Source organism: Pyrgilauda ruficollis, unplaced genomic scaffold (assembly GCF_017590135.1).
Source record: "Pyrgilauda ruficollis isolate IOZ18807 unplaced genomic scaffold, ASM1759013v1 scaffold123, whole genome shotgun sequence".
Lineage (NCBI taxonomy): Eukaryota > Metazoa > Chordata > Aves > Passeriformes > Passeridae > Pyrgilauda > Pyrgilauda ruficollis.
The window spans coordinates 284,667-304,981 of NW_024510655.1; the positions used below are offsets into that span (position 1 = coordinate 284,667).

General features: G+C 44.1%; 1 protein-coding gene across 6 annotated transcripts in view; it reads right to left on the reverse strand.

The window, feature by feature from the left end:
• NDRG3 (NDRG family member 3) overlaps positions 1–20,315 on the reverse strand; it is a 61,285-nt gene that overhangs the window by 15,784 nt on the left and 25,186 nt on the right. For all 6 annotated transcript variants that reach the window (XM_041490468.1, XM_041490467.1, XM_041490464.1 and 3 more), the window contains 2 exons: positions 17,749–17,853; positions 12,255–12,290 (listed from right to left, as the gene is read on the reverse strand). In XM_041490468.1, coding sequence (XP_041346402.1) covers positions 12,255–12,290; positions 17,749–17,805 — 93 coding nt within the window. In that variant the 5' untranslated portion in view covers positions 17,806–17,853. The remainder of the gene's footprint in view (positions 1–12,254; positions 12,291–17,748; positions 17,854–20,315) is intronic.

Consider the following 20,315-nt stretch of genomic DNA (forward strand, 5'->3'; position numbering starts at 1 on the left):
GATAAGGGTTTCTACCTTTACTTTTTTAACTGCACATCAGCTATCATGCTGATCTCTTTTTCAAGATTATCTGTAGAAATAAGACTGAGTTTTACCTCCGGTTTCCCTACCGGTGATTCAGTGTCAGTTTTTCCAGTGAACTTTATTTTCTCTAGAACTTTCCCTAGAATTTTAGGGCTTTTATCTCAATCTCTCATTGCAAAGGACAAAATCATTTTCAGATGCCACACAATTAGTGCACACATGATTCCCCATCACCTGTTTGTCTTCACAACAGCTCTCCTATGTATCAAAGCCAAAGGACAGCATGAGATGGGAGCTTAAACCAAAGCTTAGGTATTATGCTTGAGATGACAACAACAGTCTCTACACTTACACAACAGCTACCTTCAACTGTCCCCCAAAGTTATTATTTCATTACATTACTACTGGCTTATTGCTCTCTCAAATATGGAGCAGAATAACCCACTTACAGCAGGTACCAGAGCACTCAGTGAGAGAACAGGAACTTTGCAGGCTGCACCCTCTGCCCTTGACAAACACACTTTCTTCATGTGCTTCTTGTAGACACCCTTCAGAGCTGCCTACTGAGATGTTCTGCCTGTGTCACACTGCATCAATGCTTCCATGACGGCTGCCCAGTTCCAAAACACAATTCTTGCATGTTCACCGCTGGTATCTGCCCTCTGCTTGTGTAGAAGTGTTGTGTTGGAAAGTAACAGACACTTCCAGACTCTGGCACATTTGGTTTCTTTTTGCTCTCTGCTCAGGTCACTGTATCAGTGTGTCAGTTTGAAAAGAGATTCAAGGTTTTTTACTTTGCAGGTGTCTAATTCCTGCTAACCTCTGAATGCTTATCTGGTCTAGTGCAGGGAAGCAGTGATATGAGAAGGCAGGTGGAAAACATGTGGCCAGGAGACAGCCAGACTTTTGCAAACCTGCAGTCTTTAAAATAAGGGAGAAGAATGCAAGAGAAGCTCATGATCCACAGGTTGTGTTTTGAAGAACTGGATAAAATTCAATTTTCACTTAGGGACTGAAAATTTTATCAGTAGTTTTTCTTCAGAAAAAAAAAAAAAAAAAAAGATATTTTTATCTTTTGCCTTTTTTTGTACAGCAGGTAAAAATAAACAGCAGCTGCAGCCCACCTGCTGCAAACAGGAGGTAGGCAGCAGAGGCAGCGTGGCTCCCAGAGCCGGCTCTCAGCAGCTGCAGGCACTGCTCGTGCCACACTTGCTGCTGAGACACAGCACTGAGGCTGGGCATCGATCCACCCAGCACACCTGGGATTCACAGCTTCAAACACCAACAGTGCCTGGAGGTCAGGAATGAGAAGAGCATTCTGCAGGAATGATGCAGAACAGAAGGCATGGAGACCAGCTGCAGCTGCAGCCTGCTGGGAGGACTTCAGGAGCCTGTGCTTCTGGAAAAGGACGAAGTGATACAAGTTCTCAAACACTTGCATCTTGTAAGAGTTTCCCACAACTTTCCCAGCTTCCAACAATCTGTAGGTCCAGTAAGACTTCCTTAACTGGAGGTATGGTCTTTAACTTTTGGAGGATGGGGCTGCAACTGCCAAATACTTGTGCCTCTTCCCCTGTGACCAGAGCAGCTGAACCTTATTAATGTGTGGGGTAAAGAACTATGTAATTCCCATCTCGTATCTGCTGATTTTGCATGACATCTCCTGGCCTTTGGTTTGGAAGCTGGGGAGCACCTGAGCCCATTTCCATACTCCCCAGAAGCAATACCCTAACAGCTTGTGACCCTCACATGCTCCTTTCTGGGCTGACGCGCTTGCGACTGTCCAGCCAGCCCTGGTACAGCAGCGGGCCCTGACCACACTGGTCCCCCAAAACTGCCCTGGGGAGCTCCGTCTTTGCTGAGCCAAGAGGCCTGGCAGGATGCTGAACGCATGCAGGCACGTGTTGTGGATGCACAAAGCAGCACAATGGAGTTGCTTTGTTGTCTGTTCCTGATGAACAAACATTGATTTATTTTGCTGAAAGCCACAAGCCCTGTGCTGACATTGTCACTCATCCCCTGCAATGTTATGGCCTTATGCCTCTAGGTTATCATCAGCCCTGAGCCCATGCTTTCATTTTCCACTCTAGGAAGGTTTGACTCAATGTGTAGCACACTTTATTTACCCAAAGGCAGATAAGTTTCGTCACTGCACCTTCCATCACTTTTTCCATACCTCCAAAGAGAATATTTAAGCAGCACAGATCCCAGTACAGATCTCCAGAGTGCTCAAGTGACCTCAACTTGTGAAGACACATGCTGGGTTTTTTAGTATTTCATCCATCAGTGGACTTCTCTTCTGACTGCATGTCCCTTAAGAGATATGTCTTAAGACTCCTTTTGGTCCTGTCTCTTGGAAATCCAAGTAGGCTGCATTGACTGAATTACCTTTACTTATATCACTACTGATTCATATGAAGAATTCTAACAACTCCGCAGAGCAGGACTTCTTCCATGTAAAAACTTACATTACCCTTTCCCAATATTTATCAGTGTCATTGATCCACTGTACTCTGCTAATTTTATCAGTCTATCTGATATAGCTGGTCAGTGAATTTCCAGAATTCCTCTGAATTCTGATCTGTCTTACAAAATGTCTGACAGATGAATCATTGGTCACCATGGCAGGTTCAAGAGAGGAGCATAACCTCCCACTTAACGTCTCAACTATTTAATCTTTAAACTTATTTAAAACTCCTGAGTTGATATTTCTATTTCTGGCAACCTGCTACAAATGTATAAATATTATTTTTGTAGAGCCTCTGCAGCAGGCACTGCAGGGTAAGGCAGGGTCTGCGCTGACTCCCCACAAAGAGCATTCCAGCACAGTGCTCTCTGTGAGTTGCTCTGTGCCAAGCAGAAAAAATTATATTTAGTTTTTCTGCTATGACTAACCATAAGCCTCCCTTCCAGGTTCCATTTTGACAGATCTGAAACAGGACAGTTGGGTTTTTTCCCCTTTGGAAATCATCTCTCAAAAACCCCTCTGTTCATATATTTAATCTGTTAAGAGTTTATAACCTCTTCCATTTTCTCTAGCTTTTTAAAAAATGCTTTGTTTACAATAACCTCCCTGCCCTTCTGCTAGACATGCTGGCTTTCTGGCACCATTCCTTGACACTGCTGCAATGGATGGTGGGCATTTGCTCTCTGCTCAGTTTATGTTCAACAATTTTCTCTATTTCTGTGCAGGCTTTGTTCTGAACTTTGAGTGCAAAACTAGTGAAGTTTTCTATGGTTTGCTGGTTTATGGTTTTTTTCCTTTTCCCCAAGGATGTTGATCTGGAATACATTATGGCTCCCATCGCAGAGCAGCTCTTGGAAGGCACAGAATACATTTCTCTGCACAGAATCATGTCAAGGACGGCTTCTCACGCTCTGCTGCTCCACGGAAGTTTGTGGCTAAAATGCAGTGTTGTTACCATATAATGGATGCAACTTTGATTGACTGACTTCATGATGAAGTGCCACTGGAAAGAGTCCTTCTCCTGTCCCTCTGCCCTGCCCCATGTCCAGTGAGCTGATGGTCTCACAGAAATCCGTAGGCAGGAGTGCGGGGTTGGGCTCACTGTCCTGTGAATTTTGTTATAATCTCTATGGTGCCAGCTCCTAAGAATCTCTGCTCTTGATCAAAGAGCCCTGCACTTCAGAAGTGTGTGTGAACCATAGTGGCGCAGACACTGGAAGGTGATAAAACACAACCCAACAGAAACTTTAAAACATCTGAGATCAAACTCAAACAAGAACTGCTGGAAGGCATTCCTTGCTGGGCATTTGCAGGTCAGACAAGGCTGGGATATTATTCCATTTGCCCTTAACATTTCTGAATGCCTCTCAAACGAAAGAGGAAAACCCACACCCAACTATGACTGCCAAAGCCTAAATCTACTATGGGACTGATTACAGAAAGAAGTAGACACATGGTAAAAAGGTTCAAATGTAGGAACCATTTCTGACTGCCACCCTGTGCCTCTGGCCAGAGAGGGAAACAATGTCAGTGCCACTTACAGGTGCCATCTGTTAAAGAATCCATTCAGTAGCTTCAAGTGCAGCTGCAGTGGAACTGCAGGTTGAGCTCTGGAGGGGCAGGAGCCTAAGCTCACAGCAAGAGGCCATGAACTGAAGACCCTTTGCAGAAAAGGGCCCAAGGACCTGAGACCCAGAGGGGGGACCCAGACTCAGAGACGCTGCAGCTGCTGAGGACCCTCAGACTTTCCCTGTGCTGTGAAGGGATAAAACCCCAGGGAATCCTTTGTTTGGGGTCCCTCTTTGGAGGCACCAGCTCAAGCTCTTATTTTGTTGCTTTGCTATTTAGCTGTTGCACCATGATTGAATTATCTTAGGGATCTGGACATCCGTGACTCTGCTATGGAAAACCTGGGGTAGAAGCAGTAAAAAACCTGCTGTGTCTGAGTGTGGGATGTGAGCTGCCAGGGCTTGGTCCCAGTTCAGGTGATGCAAGTGACTGCCAGAATAGCTCTGGGAGGGTTGGACAGGAAAGTTTCCTTAACACCACAAAAAATTTCCCATATTGAGAAAAAACATTCTGAGTGAAGGAGTGAGGCATCCAACAGAAGCTCCAGAGGTGCTCAATGCCTTGAGCTCCGGAAACTCACAGGAAGCAGAAGCAGCAGTCCAAATTCCAGCTATGCTCCCACAGACCCAGGTCACAGTGTGATTCAGTACTTATGTTTTAAAGGTTTTTAAAGGTTGAAGAAACCATTTGTTTCACAGTGGGAATGATTAATGACTAGAATTCACATTACCAGTGCTTTTCATGACTAATTTATTAAGCTTCTTTTTTGGCATTACCAGATGAGTTTTACTCCCAATGTGAAGCTCTCAAAATTAAATTCAAAAAGCTCTCAAATTCAAAATTAGTTCCTTAAAAAATTAGGATTTTATTTGATTTGGAAACTGGCAATAAAGAACATATCTGTGAAATATCTTCAAAAACTTTTTCTAACATGAAAACCTGGGAGAACACAGAGCAGTAAGGCATCTGTTGCTTGCACTCTGCTTGAGCTTGCTGAAGGTCTGTAGTAGCACAGGGCAAGAAACATCCCCGAAAAACCTTTCCACTTAAGGACATTCAGTTCCTGGTTCACCTAAGGCAAAGAGAACTGCCTCTGCTGCTTTGCTGTAAGGTGGAAGAGATGCAGATTACTCAGGGCAGGCTTTCCCCTTTTTCACTGACTCTGTGGCTACAGCTATTTACTTCACATCATCTTTGCTAGTTTTGGCAAAGGTGAAAACAACATCATGCTCCTGGGGCAGCCTATCCCAGCTACTAACTATGGAGAGATTAAAGCAGAGACTCTGTTTTCTTGCTCTCAGAAAGAGCTGCCCTCAAATTTCTACACGTTACTAAAACAATACCACAAACTATGACTGTAAGATAAGAAAAAAATATTCTAAGACTGTAAAATATTACCACCTGGTAACTCTTCCCATTATAATACTGCCAACCTTAAGGCAGCTGGCAGCTGCTTCCCATCTCCTTCTCAGTGCAAAATTATTTTAGAAATGGTAGAGTTGAATGAGATGGTGGCATGGGAAGCAAATCAAAATCAGATTTAAAATAACGTCTTGAAGTAAATTATTCACTTCCATACAGAGCAGAAATTTATTAATAGAAAACACAATATGACCTATGCAGGCAAGCAATGGTTTCTGGTACTCTGTGTAATTGGATTAAGTGTTAAGAGAAATTCTGTGTGAGAACTGAGAGCAGCAGAAGAATGAGATATTCAATCTGCTTACACAAACTCAAAAGCATCAGGAGACAGAGTTGCAAGCACCTGTTCCAAAGGCAGGTGATGGTGAAGGATGGACCCAGTGCCTCTCTGTGACCCTTGCTAATGCTCAGTGTCAGCCAGCATGAACTGGCAAGTCACTTCCAAACACAGATCCTGCCAGAGAACAGACACTGGATTTGCAGTCAAAAGGAACTCAGTCAAGTGAGCTACAATATGAGCCTGGCTGACAGGCTGGGTTTGTGGTCCCAAAGCAGAAATCACAAACCCCTACAACCATGCAATGCTGAGACCAGTAAGCAATTCACGACATGTCTGAGAAGTAGAGAGATGCACTTCTCCACCTCCTGTCCTGCCCATGCGTTACAAGAAGCAGTTAAAACCACAACTTGCACTCCAGTCAAGTATCCAGTGTCATGAGCAAGGCACCCAGCACAGACTGAGGAATACACGGTGCTTCTTACTCCTGCTCTGAGAGTAGATCCCCTCTTCCCCACCTAAGGCAGGAAACTGGACCTGCCTGGATCTGTAACAGTTCAGGGTGGATTAAACCATGCAGCTGAGCTCTGCTCTGTGCAAGGCTGGCAGGGGGGCACTCAGCACTGTCGTTTTGAGACAGCAGAGTGTGAGACTGCAGCCTTCCCCACGGGCTGCAAACAGAACAGAGAACCTCTGGCTTTCTCCCATCCCCTGGGCAGTGGACTAAATGTGCCACCACCTGCACACAACAGCCTTTGTAAACCTGAAGCCTGCACAACAGAGATCTGAATGCGCCAATACACAGGTGAGCCTGAAATAGTTTGTGTGACTGCTAAACCCCAGACCACCTTAACTCCTCAAGGAACCTGGAAGGTAAGCCAAGGGCCATGTTTCTAGCCAAGGACAATCCTCCTACTAATACGATGTCCCAATCTGCATTTCAGTACCTTGCTCAAGACAGTGAACATATTAAAATCTCTTGAAGAAGAGAATGCAGGGCTGTGTTCTGTGTCTCCAAACTTTCCACATCCCTGGGAACTAGAATGGCATAGAATTAAACCTGATAGTACAGTTACTCATTAATTGCTGTGAAATACCATTAATGGATGTTGCATAACGGATGAAAATGCCTCAACCTTAAGCACATTTATTTGCTTTGCTCTAAAAACTCACTCACAAGAACATAAAAAGTACAGGAACCTCAAGTATTACAAATGCATAATCACCCCTTTGGCACACTGTTGTCACAGAATACAGAAAGCAAAACTAATGTTTATGTAAACCCCAGGGAAGGACTGTGCACATACATTTAGAAATAATGAGTCATGTTTCAGCCCAAGTCCAGCAAGTTAAAACTTTCCAGGACTCAACACGGCAATTTTACAAAAAAAGTGAGCTTTTAGATAGAAACCCAGATCGGAGGAATCACAGGAAAAGCTTCCCAAGAAACATAAATGATGCAAAAAAAGAAGGCCAAAATAAAATTCTATTTTAGTAATTGTTATCTTTACAGTGTTTTTTGCTGTGATGTCAGAAGTCAAAACCAGTACTTTAGTGGTGATGCTACTTTTAAAGCAGCATTAATATAGCAGGTATTAAATAGACTTGCTTTCTAGATCAAAGCATCTTATGTGTTCTAACTGATTTCACTCGAGAACTTTAATCAAAAGAACTCATTGTACAAATCAGAGAACAATGATCTTTAATATCCCAGACAAAATGTTTCAAGAGGGGTGAGAACAGCTCCCATTATGCACACACAGAAAGCAAACCCTTCCTCAAATGTGCTAACATTCTATTTTATTTCAGCACAGTAAACAGAAACATCTTGTATTTAATGCCACTGGGTAGCACCAACAAGCTGTCTTAAATGAAAAATGAACACAGTTTCAAAAAATGAGGACAGTTTCAATTCAACCTCTCCAACATCAGGAAATGCACACAATGGAGTATGTCAATAACTTCTCAGGAGCACATACCCTTTTTGACAGCAGAGCAAGTAAAAATAAAGCAAAGAGACTAGGCAAGGATAAGCAAACTTTTAAAAATGCAGATTCAAAAAGCTTCAAACTACTTTTAAGTTTACATACTTGCAAAAGAAATTCTCCACAACTGAATCACTACAAACATGGGCTTATATAAAAGTGACACTTGCACTAAAAGCAAGTGGCAAAAAATTCCTTATCAAGGTCTGACACTAACTCTGCAAACATTGCGCTGTGTTTTACTCTGGGCACAAGCAACTGAGTAACTCCACATTTTCCATTAATGCCAGCAAGACAGCACATTTTTATACCAGGCAATTTCTTTCTTCCAAGGGTCTATGCATGCCTTGTCCTTTCTGTTTCAGATGAACCCTGCACGTCCTAGACTTACTTATTCCCACCTCCTCCTTGAGAGCTTTCTGCAAATACTCAGCCAAATCCCAGACCACCTCCACACTCCAAGCCCCCTTCTGCATGGTGTGTGATGAAAAGCCAAACATTTCTCTGCCTTCCTGTTGGTGGGAAGCAGCAGAGGCAGCTCAAATGATCAAATCAACTCATCAGATCAAATGCCAGCTTATTTCAGACTGAAACATAACACAGGTTTAGTTGGATAGTTTTACAAATATATAAGCATATTCCTTCATTTCTATTTAAAGCAAATAATCTGGAAAAGAAGAGAGAGATGTAGACTGAGACAGAATATCTATTTCTGAAAGCAGCAGAGGGTCTGCAGATAATAATAAAAGCACAGGCACAGCTCTCTTAACAGTGCAGATTAATTAACAGACCACCATACCATCTGTCCATCAACATTCCAGACCATTTATTTGACCATCTGCCCATGGACACTGGGAAAAGCAAAGCCTAGACTTCATTAGGGTTCATACCACTTTCAAGTAAAATGTAGGTCTCAGATTTAGGTTAATACTTTTTAGTTCTGAGAACAACCTAAATTCATATTGGTAAAAACCACTAAGCCCCCATGCTAGCTCTCCACTTCATCTCCACTGCAGTTACCAGATTATGTGGGGTTGTTTAACTGACACCCAGGCAATCTGTTATGTATCAGGGTTGGCTTTTGTTGCTTGCATATGAACAGTTTCAGAAAACCAGGACAGCTGTATCTGGAAGTCAGCTGTACCTGAAAAGCTAAAAGCTTCCTCACACACATTCACCCCAGAGTAACAAACTTCAGAAGTAGGAAGAAGCAGAAACTTGTGCTGTTGACTTTTCTCAGATCTGATCCTGGAAAGTTACTCAAAAATAAAACAAACATACAGGGAAATGAATAGAAATTCACAATGGCATTACCCCTTTTCACCAAAGGAAAGACCTTACAAACCTTAAATATACATGTTCCATTGAAAAGTAACCCATGTCAAATATACAGAAAACAGCGTCAGGAGCCTGTGTGCCTGGCCCTACACACCTCCTAGAGTCAGTCACCGTGCTAAGGACAGTTCCTGAGATGGGATTAAACTAAACACTTCTCCCATTCATAAGCATGGCCCAGCTGCAGAGAATGTTTTGAAATTCCAGATTTCAGACAGAGGGAAGCCTACCAGCACCACAGAACTAAGACTGAGGGTGGCTGTTACTCTGGCTGTATCCAAGGAGAAGCTAGAACAGGGACATCAGTCAGTCCTGGAAGGAGCTGGGACCCTGAGGTTAGTTGGTTAGAGCATGGTGCTAATAACACCAGAGATGGTGTGTTCAATACAGCCCATTCACTTAAGAGTTAGACTCAATGATTCTTGAGGGTCCCTTCCAACTCAGCATATTCTGTGAAATTCTAGCATAGACTTACAGCAAATGATCTCATGGCCAAGGGCACAGAATAATACAGACAGATAAAAAAGGACATGTTCCCATATGTCAGTGTCTTTTAGTGGGGAGCTCTAACTGGATCTGTACTGCCAGCAGGGTTATCAACAGTGCTGACAGAGGCTCACCTTTCCCTCACCACCTCCTTCTCTCACTGCACTGCCTGCAGCCCTGCAAGCACAGCTCAGGATGTGAGCTGGTCAGCCCCAGTCAAAGCTACAGCTTTAACTCCATTTAAAACATATTTTTTTTAACTATTAGAAAAATAAAAAGGTCTGAAACGCAAGTCTCACATCACTGATGCCATGGTCTCATATTGCAAACACTACACTGTATAAGATAGTAAAATCTACCTCACAAATTCTTTAGGTTTTGCCTTAAAACCCACCAGGGCCCTTGCAGATGCTGCTGCTATTGGAAGCTGACTGAGAACTTCACTGCACTGTAACTGGAAACCATCTTCAATCAGTCTGTGGCCAGTTTGTGCCTATTCTTGTCAAACTGAGATCCCCCCCAAGGCTCCTCCTCCCTGTGAAACTCAGGACAAATGAAAACACTGCCCCAGCCTAAGTGCTTTTAAATCATTCTCTACACAAGAGGATGTTCCTTCCTCTGAAAGCCCTGGTGACCTTCTTCACTTCAAATTCCTCTGACACTGGTAAAGTCACAGAGGCGTGGATGTGCTTCGCTAAATTAAAAAGCAGCAGTAATTTTTCACAGGACACAAGCTCAGTCTCCAAGTGTAAGCACAATTCCTGGTACTAGCAATTGAGACAAAAAAACCCAAGGGTCCAACACACCATCCATCCTCTCTGGCAGATTTCAGAGACTTAAACCAGCCCTTGTGCTACTTTCTAGCTATGATGTGGGGGAATGACAAGCCAGGTGTGCCCTGAAACTACACCTTGCAGGGACAGATGCTGGAGGAAGGTGAGGCTAGGACTAGGACAATATTTACAGCCATGAGAGACACCATGTTAACATCCTGATTAAAAAAAAAAAAAAAAAAAAAAAAAAAAAAGGTATTCTACATGAATTATATGGTTTCCCAGAAAGAACATCTTGTCTCCTGCCCAACTGTTGCCATGGCCACCAGCTCACTGGTGATCTACGGTAAAGCCCAGGAACAAAAGCCTGTCCTTCCTGGCCTAGTACTCCCCAGAGTACCACTCCCTGGCTGCAGACCACTCAGATTTTCCCAAAGCTCAGCCCTGGAGAAGACAACCACAGCTCTGGGACATACTGAGTGTGCAGGCTGATGGCTGCAGTGCCAGCTTTCTGCGGGGTTTGCCCAGCTTCAGATCTGGGGCTCTGTTTAAAGAAAAGTGCAGAGAGGCTTTGCTTGTTGAGGGAAAGCGTAGAGCCAAAAGGCAGCAGCTACACACAGCTCTGTGACAGGGCCTCTTTCCCACCTTCCCACTCTGCTCTGGCTCCCTCGAGCCATGCTGCTCACAGCCAGGCAAGGCGTGGGCATGCCCAGAGCTTTGGTGGGTCAGTAGAGAACTGGCAGCAGAGGCCAATACACAATATATTCATATTCTTCCCAATCCTGGCACATGGATCACAGTAGGAAGTGCCTCTGCTGTTTACACTTACTCAAAGGCATTGCACCTATTTTTACCCATCACGCATCTGACATGGGAGCAAACTTTACCTCTAAAGGTAAGAGAAGATATAGATAGATGGAAACATGACAGTACAGGAAAATGTTTTAAGTCTGTTATCTAACTTTATTTCAAAAGAAAAACCATTGCTTAACACTATTGCTGCTTTCCAGAGAAGGAAAAAATATGGACTACCTTCATAGGACTGTATTTGCTATGTTCCTGCTGTGCACAGGCTTGCAAACAGTTTTCTGGAATCGCCTACATCAAGGGACTTCTAGTAAATTTATCACAATGTTGCCAGCCCCTAGTGTGCTACAGCAGCGCAGTATGACCTGCCCTGTGCTGAGCAGAGGACTACAGACACAACAGCCTCCAACTGCTAGAGAGAAACAACAGCCACTAGATGCATACCCACATGCTCAGTGAGAAGGTAGCAGGATAATCTGCTATGGGAAATGAGCCTGTGCTCCACAAAATGCCCCACAGAATCTCAGTGCTCTGCTCTGCCTATCACAGAGCATACGTCCTCTGTCTTAGATGCTGGTGGAGCAATCACTTCTACAAAGGATTATTCCTATGGCAACCAGAGCCATTGGTCTCACCTCTGTACCACCAATAAACTCCTGGTAAACAACCATGGCTGTGTCAAACCAAGCCCAGCAAAACAGTGTGCTGTACCTGGGGCAGCTCTCTCACTTCCATCTCCTCTCAAGACAAGCAGGTAGAGCATGCACGCTCCTCCTTTCCCAACCAGTGAACCAGACAGGACATGAAAGAGCTGCAGTTCTTCTGCATACTGCATTTTTCCAAGAAACTGTTATTCAGGAGACCAGTCATCCTGCAAGATGTTGTGCAGCCTTGGCAGAGCAATCGGCATCTCAGAACTCAGAACCTTCATGCTGCTTGGCACGTAAGGGTAAAGGGCAATTTCTGTCACTGGATATATCCCAGGTCTTATTGAATAAACCTTAAGAGAGCTAAAATTAAAATACAGAGATTTTTTTCATCTCTCTCAACATTACTGCTGAGCTATGGGGAGTTGCCAACTGATCCTTGTCTCCTACACACGATCTTACCTGACAGTCGAAGTCCTGGAAGTTGCGAGCTGCATTCTGTTAATGAAAAACAGGAAAAAAGAAAAAAAAAGAAAAAAGGAGGTCAGCACAATGCTCCAGAACACCCCCAATAACAGCATGAAAGTTTGCCATAGAGAACTCTGTTATAGCACAGACTGGCTGCAGTCAGGTAAGCAGTGAAATGCAAGACCTGTACAAGCAAACTCCATGCAAGATCTCCCCATTCCTATACAACAAGGTTATAGGGCTGTAAGGAGGCTACCAGCCAAGGGAAGTGAGTACCTCTGTGCACAGCTGAGAGTGTTCAAGCAGGGACAGATGCACATAGGAAGGACACTGGCCACAGCTGGGCTGCATATGGGTCTGGGTTTTGTCTATTCCTGGCATCCATTAACAATTCGGATGCAAAACTCCTAAAGGAGTACTCCTGGGATCTCACCTACTGAGTGCAGGAAAACAAGCCATGCAGTCAGCTTCTGTGCAGCCACTACTGCAGGTATGGGATTGTTCCACGACAGACACAAGGACCTGCAAGCTCCTGAAAGCCAAGCGCATGGGAACTGCGAGCAGTAGCTCACCACTGACTCTTCCCAGAGGGTGACCCCTTGCATGCAGGTGAACACAGTCAGTACAGCACCCACTTGGCATTCTGCAGGTTGGAAGATCTGCAGGAACCTGTCCTTGTGCCCACGTGCTTTGTGAAATACTGTCTCTAACCACACAGTAGGTTACATCACTGACAGCTATCAGCAGAAGGCTGAGCAAACCACTTGAGATGGCATCCCAGCTTAGGGATGTGTTTTAGGCATAGCACCCACTGTGATTTGATACTGGCCAAATGCCAGGCACCCAGGAAAGCCATTCATTTACCCTCTCTTGCTCTCATCTGGGCAGAGGAGAGGGAAAAAAATTAATACAGAGCTCATGAGTCTCAACTCATGAGGACTGGGAGAAAACACTCCAAGGGCAAAACAGGTTCAAATTTAAAGGTATAAAGTAAATTTATTATTATCAGAGTCAGAGGAGGATAACAAGAAGTAAAAGAAACCTTTAAAGCATCTTGTTTTTCTCCCAGCCCCTTCCTCCTTCCCACCAACAGCACAAGGAGACAGGGCATGGGGCTTTTGGTCAGTTCATCACTCAAGATCTTCTGTTTGCTCAGGAGGAGAACTCTTGTCTCTGCTATGCCACGGGGCCCCTCCCACAGGAGACAGCTCTCCATCTGCAGCGTGGCTCTAATCTCACGAGCAGCAGTCTGCCCAAAACTGCTGCGGTGTGGATCACGTATCCACAGGGTGCAGTCCTCTAAGGATGGGCTGCTCCAGTTTGCAAGCAAAGGCTCTGTCTCTGGAGACAGGGGCTCTCTCTCCATTTGGGTCCCCCACTGGATCACAGCTTTCTTTGGCATCCACCTGCTCTGGCATGAGCACTCCCCCCATGGGCTGCGAGTAGATCTCTGCATCCCCCATGGACCTCATGGGCTGCGGGGACACAGCTGCTTCACCGTGGTGCTCATCATGGTCTACAGAAGAATCTCAGCTGTGACACTTGGAGCACCTCTTCCCCCTCTTTTTCCACTGACCTTGGTGTTGTCCTGTTGTTCTCCCTCACATGTGCTCATCTCCTCCTCTTCTCTGACTAGAAGTAAAACTGCTGCTCATAGGTACTTTTGATAACAAGTTCTGCTAATTCAAAGATTCCTACAGGATCCCGCTGCTCGGAGAGATTGATCTCGTCTAGGTTCCGTGCCGGAGAGTCTCTCACCATATTTCTGCTGCTGGCCTTGCGGCCCCGCCACCACCAAGTGGGCAGTGACGGCCACCACAGCACTGGCGCTATTTAACGCCTCTCTTCCTGCGGGGCGCTCGGAACGAGAGGCTGCTGCCACTGGCCCTGCCCTTCTTCCCGCAGCACGGCTGGCTGGGGATGCCAGGCAGTAGAGGCTTGCCACGCGCCGCGCCAGGATGGCAGCAGCTGCGGCGCCTCACCACCCCTGGAGAAAACTGCGCGCATGCTCTTTCAATTTTCCTTCTTAACTGTGTCATCAGAGAGGCATTAGCACCCTCTCTAACTGAGCCAACAGCATGTCCATCTTCAGAGCCATCAGAGATTGGCTCTGTTGGACATGGTGGGAGCTTCTAGCAGCTTCTCACAGAAGCTACTCCTGTGGCCCTCCCTCACTACCAAAAACCAGGCTGTGCCAAATCAGCACAGCACCTTAGTACTAAAATTAATAGGAGAAAACTAGGATCACATATGGACAAGAGAAAAACTCCAAACATTTCTTCTGGTTGAGCACCCTCATTCCTCTCCATATGTAAACACATGGCTGTGTTTTCCTTGCTGCAGAGCCTTGCCTTGTTAATAAGAACAAGAGTTGCTACCTATATTCTGCACTTTGAGACATTTGAAATATCTGCAAATCTGTTTTAAGAATCCATTCTCCTCTTTCCTCTTGTGTGTTAAGTATGGAACTGTGGCCATGTTTTGAGCAGGACATAGCAAAATCCACTAAATCCTGAGTATTGGGGAAAAGAAAACAAAAACCAGTCTCCTCTTATTTCAGTTTGAGACCCTGAAATTAATTGAGATTTCTACACCATCACCAGCTTATGAAGCAGGTCAGTTCAGTCACCCATTTATTTATGGAGAAATGAGAAACATCTATATACGGCACTGTATGTGGATGGTGCATGCTAAGTAAAAAAGAAGGTGATCTGAATTTGTACTTAGAAAAGTCTGATATTCCCCAAGTGAGTGGGGAGGAAATGACACAAAGCAGGGAATGAGGCTCTGAATTGGGCTGCTTGTTGTAAAGGCACACCATGAGGCAAAAGAAGCTGACATGCCCTGACTCACACATACTTGCTTTTAACACACTGAAAATCTGACTTTAAACCATTTATTCATTGTCTTAATTTGAGAAAGTTTAAGGCAAGTTTTTCAGGCCTCTGAACATGCCATGCCTGCACCTCAAAGCACAGAGCTGGCTCGGCTGACTCAATCCAGCCTAAAGGCTGCCCATTTCATTTCCTGAATCTGGCTCTGGCATTTCAGTAACTTTTCACTGAGGCTGAATTAACAGGAATTAAAGGTGCCAGAATAGTAAAGTGTCACTGGGATAGTTTTTCTGATCAGTCAGTACTCTCTTTTTTTCTCTCTTTCAACTAAATGGGAACATTTGAAGTTCCTTTGCTTCCCCAGTAAAAAGTCACTGCATTTTAGTGAGTCTGAACAAGGTGAACAAACATAATGTATTTTACTTTCCTGTACTTGATATGAGTTACACACTAAGTAACATTAAGTTACACACAAACAAAATAGTGTTTATATTCTTCAAAAGTCAAGCTTGTAACTTTTGCTGACTTGAGGCAGAACAAAGCCAGGACAGAGTCATCCACAGTGGCACCACCTATAGTTCAGACAAGTGAACAAGATACTTGCATTGGTAATTCCACTGGTTTAAGAGTCTGAGACACCAGAGCTCCTTCTCTGTGTACGGTAGCCTTTGTGTCTGAGGAGTTCATGAGCACTCACTCAGTAGTACCTTAAGAGTGTTACTGTACTATTTCTGGCCATTAATCCATGCTGGCTCAAACTCCAGTATCTAAAGTGTGTTGTCATTAAAAACCTTAGTGAACTGCCAGCTCAATAGATTTTGGACTCTGATATGTTGTACAGAACAGCAGGTTATTGCACCACACCCTCATGCTCCATAAATTATGTCTAAAAAGTACATGTATTATCTCAAGCTTGAAAGCCTTAATAAGGGCCAGACCTTGGAGGTGGCTGCTCCCTGAGGCCCTCATTTTGGTAAAAGTGTGAAAAGGAGAGCCACAGCATACTTCTCTTCCCAAGCAGTACTGAGGATGGTTCTGGAGCTGCCTTTCATATTTCTCCCTACTGAGATACTACATATTTCCTGTAACTTCAACACTGAGTCAAGCAAAGAAGTAATCATTCTCTGTGTGCCCTTCTGCACCCTGGTTAATACCACTTGGTGTTCTGTTTGGATGAGAACTCTGCATTTGAACCACAATGGACACCACAGCAAGAACTGGATGGGGCTGACCAGGAAATACTTTAGAGAAAGACTGGAAACTTATTAAGTGAAAACCACTTTGATTTGGCATGCCTCAATGTCTCTTACTTAGGTCAGCTGACTGAAGCAAGGGCAATCTACCCAGTTCAAACACAGAAAATCCCAGGAGAATCATGAGCAAGATCTGGGCCACTGGATTTAGGAAGCTTGTCTTCTCTCTTGTTTTGAAATTACAAACTGCCCTCAAAGCCTGTATCCATAATTTTATTTGCTGATCTACACTGATTTTGTACTTTCAAGACTCACCTTTCCAGGAAACTTTTTTTTTTTTTTTTTAAATGGTGGAAGCCCAGTAGTCAGCACTAGTCTGTCAGATCAGGCAGCTGGACTGCAGATTTCATCTGAGGTTTTAGATTTCTAAAAATACTAAAACCAGATATGCTAGAACACTAAAGAAATGAGCAAAAACTAATCAGTACAGATTAAAACATAGCAGAATTCCAGAGATTTCACCCATTTTGTGGAGGACAATGCAGTCTTCTGCAAGCACACAGTGAGTGGACAAACCACCACAGACAGCCCTTCGGCAGCACAAGCCAGGTCCTCCTGATCATCAGCCATCAAACAGCAAAGCCTTAGGAACTCATTCCCACACCATGAGACTTGGCTGCGAGCTACGGAAAGTGACCAAACCACGTTGCTCATAATCACAGTTTGCAGATGCAAGTTGCTAGATCTTGCCTGTAATGAACTTAGGCACTCTCAACAACAGTTTGTGGTAGAATCCACAAAGCTCAGATGGCTCTTCCCCAGCCCACAGAAGACAGAGTGAGAGACTTAAACAGCTACTGCAATACAATGATTTTCCAAAGTCTCAGTATTGCATAAATCTGGGCTGCTCTAACTGGGGTCTGCAGACATTAAAAGGAAATTACTCTCCATTACTAAATCCAGGGAGACAGGGCTGTTTTAGGGGTCAAAACACTAAAGGATCATTTAATCAGAATATTTTCAACCAAAAAAAAGGTAAAATAAAAGTAAAAAAACCAAACGACAAAACAAAACAAGAACAACCCAAAACCAACCAAACAAAAACCAGGATATAATACAGCACTTCTCTAACAAGGAGAAACTTATTAGAGGTTCTGCAGCTACACCAGGTCAGGAATGGGATCACCTTTCCAACTGCTGTCCAGCCTTTGCAAATCCTCAGTACAGGCACGATGTTTTGTTTGGCCAGGACTCCAAAATTACCTGAATTGTTGTGGTCTGTCTTTCCTGGAGACTTTGGAAGAGTGGGTGGTGGTAGATTACCAGAGTGGGGAAGAATTTACTGGGTTTCAGTACTTAAGGTACTTCAATCTGTGGACAGATTCTGGCAGCTAGGGCTCCTTGCCAGACACAAAGTCATCCCGAGTACACCTGTGAGGACAAAGCAGCAGCCAGCATTACCTTGTCATTCAGGAGTGGCTTGATCTCTGTCAGCTGAACATCCTGCAGTTCATCCATTGTGCTGGAAGTAGAGCCAATTAATCCTCAAAGCAGCAAACAGGGATTCTGAAACAAAGGCATATTGTTAGAAACAGCATTACAAGATATGCTAATCAAAGAACGCTGAGAGATTTTTCATTAGACTTGTCTGTGCTTCAAATTAAGCCTGGAAGAAGCTGGTTCTGGATGCAACCCAAAGCACCTGTAAATGCAGAAGGCAAACCCTGTGCTGCTCTCACTGTGTCTGTCTGGTTACTCCTTGCCCTGCCCACTGAAAGCTGCCCCTGAAAGCTCAGGCCTTTCAAGTGAAAAACTGCATCTACTTCCATGCATTGCTGGTATTTCAGGCATAGCTTGTCTGGAAATGAACTGGAAATTACTTGATCAGCAGAGTGAAAAACTGTTTAATACTGACTTCCCCTGCCATGCCCTACATACCCAAACCCCAGCACTCTGCCACCAAAGGCAAGGCTGTGCTGTATTCCTGAGACACAGAGCCAAAACCACATCCATGCACAGGAGACAGAGGTGTGGAGATCCACGCTCCTCACTGGCAGAACGAAAGAGAGCCCAGAACTCAGGGCAGCCCTTGCTGTACAAGGTGAGATATCAAAATCACCCTAGATAGTGCTGGTCCAGTGAAACACGTGCAGACATCACTGTTAGCTTGGCAGCCCAAACCATCACTCTATCAGATGGTGCAGAGTCAGCAAAGGAAAGAAAAAGCTTTAATCAACAGTGTAAGAAACTGCCATATGTTCATGGGAAATTGCTGCTGCCACAGAGCCAGAGGAGAAATCTTCGAGTATAAATACAGCAATGAAGGTGGAGGAATAATATGGCTGAGTTTACAAGGCATTTAATTTTTACTCTAGACACTCTAGCTGTGTTTCCAGACAGAAGATTTCTAGTGCAAGCACCTGCAAGCAACATGAAAAGGGCTCTGGCAAAAGATGATCCCACCTGATGGTGCAGACTACCTGGTTGTTCGGGAAAATTGTACCTATTACTGCAGATGAATAAACAAAGTCATCAACTTAATTTGATGGAATAGAAATAAGCATGTGGTGGACTTCCTAGGCATCAGCTGAGTGTGCCAGAAAAATACTTTTGAATACCGTCACAAATCAAATTCTTTGTCTAAGATATTACAGGCTACTAACCACAGAACAAAAAGAGTGGAAAAAGAACAATTGTGTTCACCATCCACCTTAATTCAACACAAACATCGCTGGGGAGAAGGGGTCCTCCTCACCCCAAATGCTGTGCAAAGCTGCACCCTTTCACCCTTTGTGCCAGGAGTAACCCCTGGGGTGGGGGGAGCTGAAGCCAGTCTGGCACAAAACAAATTAAAACAAAATGCCTTTCCTTCTGAAAATCAGCCACAGGAACATCTGTCTCTTTTAGCTCCTTTGCTTAGGGAAACGCAATTATTTTTCTTTTTCAGACTTTTTTTGCTGTAAAACATACAGTAGAGTTGTGAGAGTTTCAAGAAATCAGTTAATCTACCGGCAGCAACCCCCTTACTCCACAATGAATTTTTATTCAGAAGAGGAGCAAGAGCCATTATGTAGTGCACTGTAAGCCCCAGAGGAAAGCTCTTTACTGTCATACTGCTAAGACATAATGGAATAAAAAAAATATTTCTACTAAGGAATTACAACTGCCATATCTACTGGGACTGATCAAGAGCTCAACATCTACCAGGTTCTCTCCACAACAGCATCACACAAGGTTACAGGCACAAAAGGAATTTCAAACAAGCATCACAAAGCTTATCTGCAGATAAGGTGCAGACAGGTGACACAGTACTAGAACGACCACCTTCACCTCATTAGTTGGAGAGCATATCCCTTCTCTTATGCTCCTTTGAAAAGACACCTACTGGTGGCAAGCAAGAAGGTCATACTTGTTCTTGGGGGTCACACAAGAGACAAAGCAGTTGTCCACCCTACCCAAAGGAATGAAAAACTGTGCACACACCAGCCACCTTTCTCTGTGGGTTTTTATCCATGTGGGAGTTTTCCTGAACCTTGGTTCTGCCCAAACCAAAGTCTACAGAGAAGGACACCCCTCTCTACTGAGCTGTGGCTGACCAAAGAACACCTCAGAGCACCAATTGCTCTGCATTAGATTGCTCAAAGAAACTTTTGCTACAGCCTTGCAGATATCTCTTCTAGTTTCCCCTGAGCTATACAAAGTCCCAGAAAGGCCTGACATACATCCTACACAAATCTGCCCAGGTACACTGTTTGCTGTCAATACAAGCACATCCATGAAGTGTGAAAACCTAGAGAAGGAGAGACATGCATTTTGTACCCATGCACTACATTGGTAATCATTTATTATATGAGAAGAATTAAAACCTAGAAGAATAAAAAGCAAGGATTATTAAATGCATTTATCTCATCAGCTTTGATTTAATACTTGGTCTCTAGATATGACTACAGTGCACACAATAAGCAATATTGAAGCAACTGTGAAATTAATCTGATGTTTATCTCCCTAGTCCACTATTGCTCCAAATG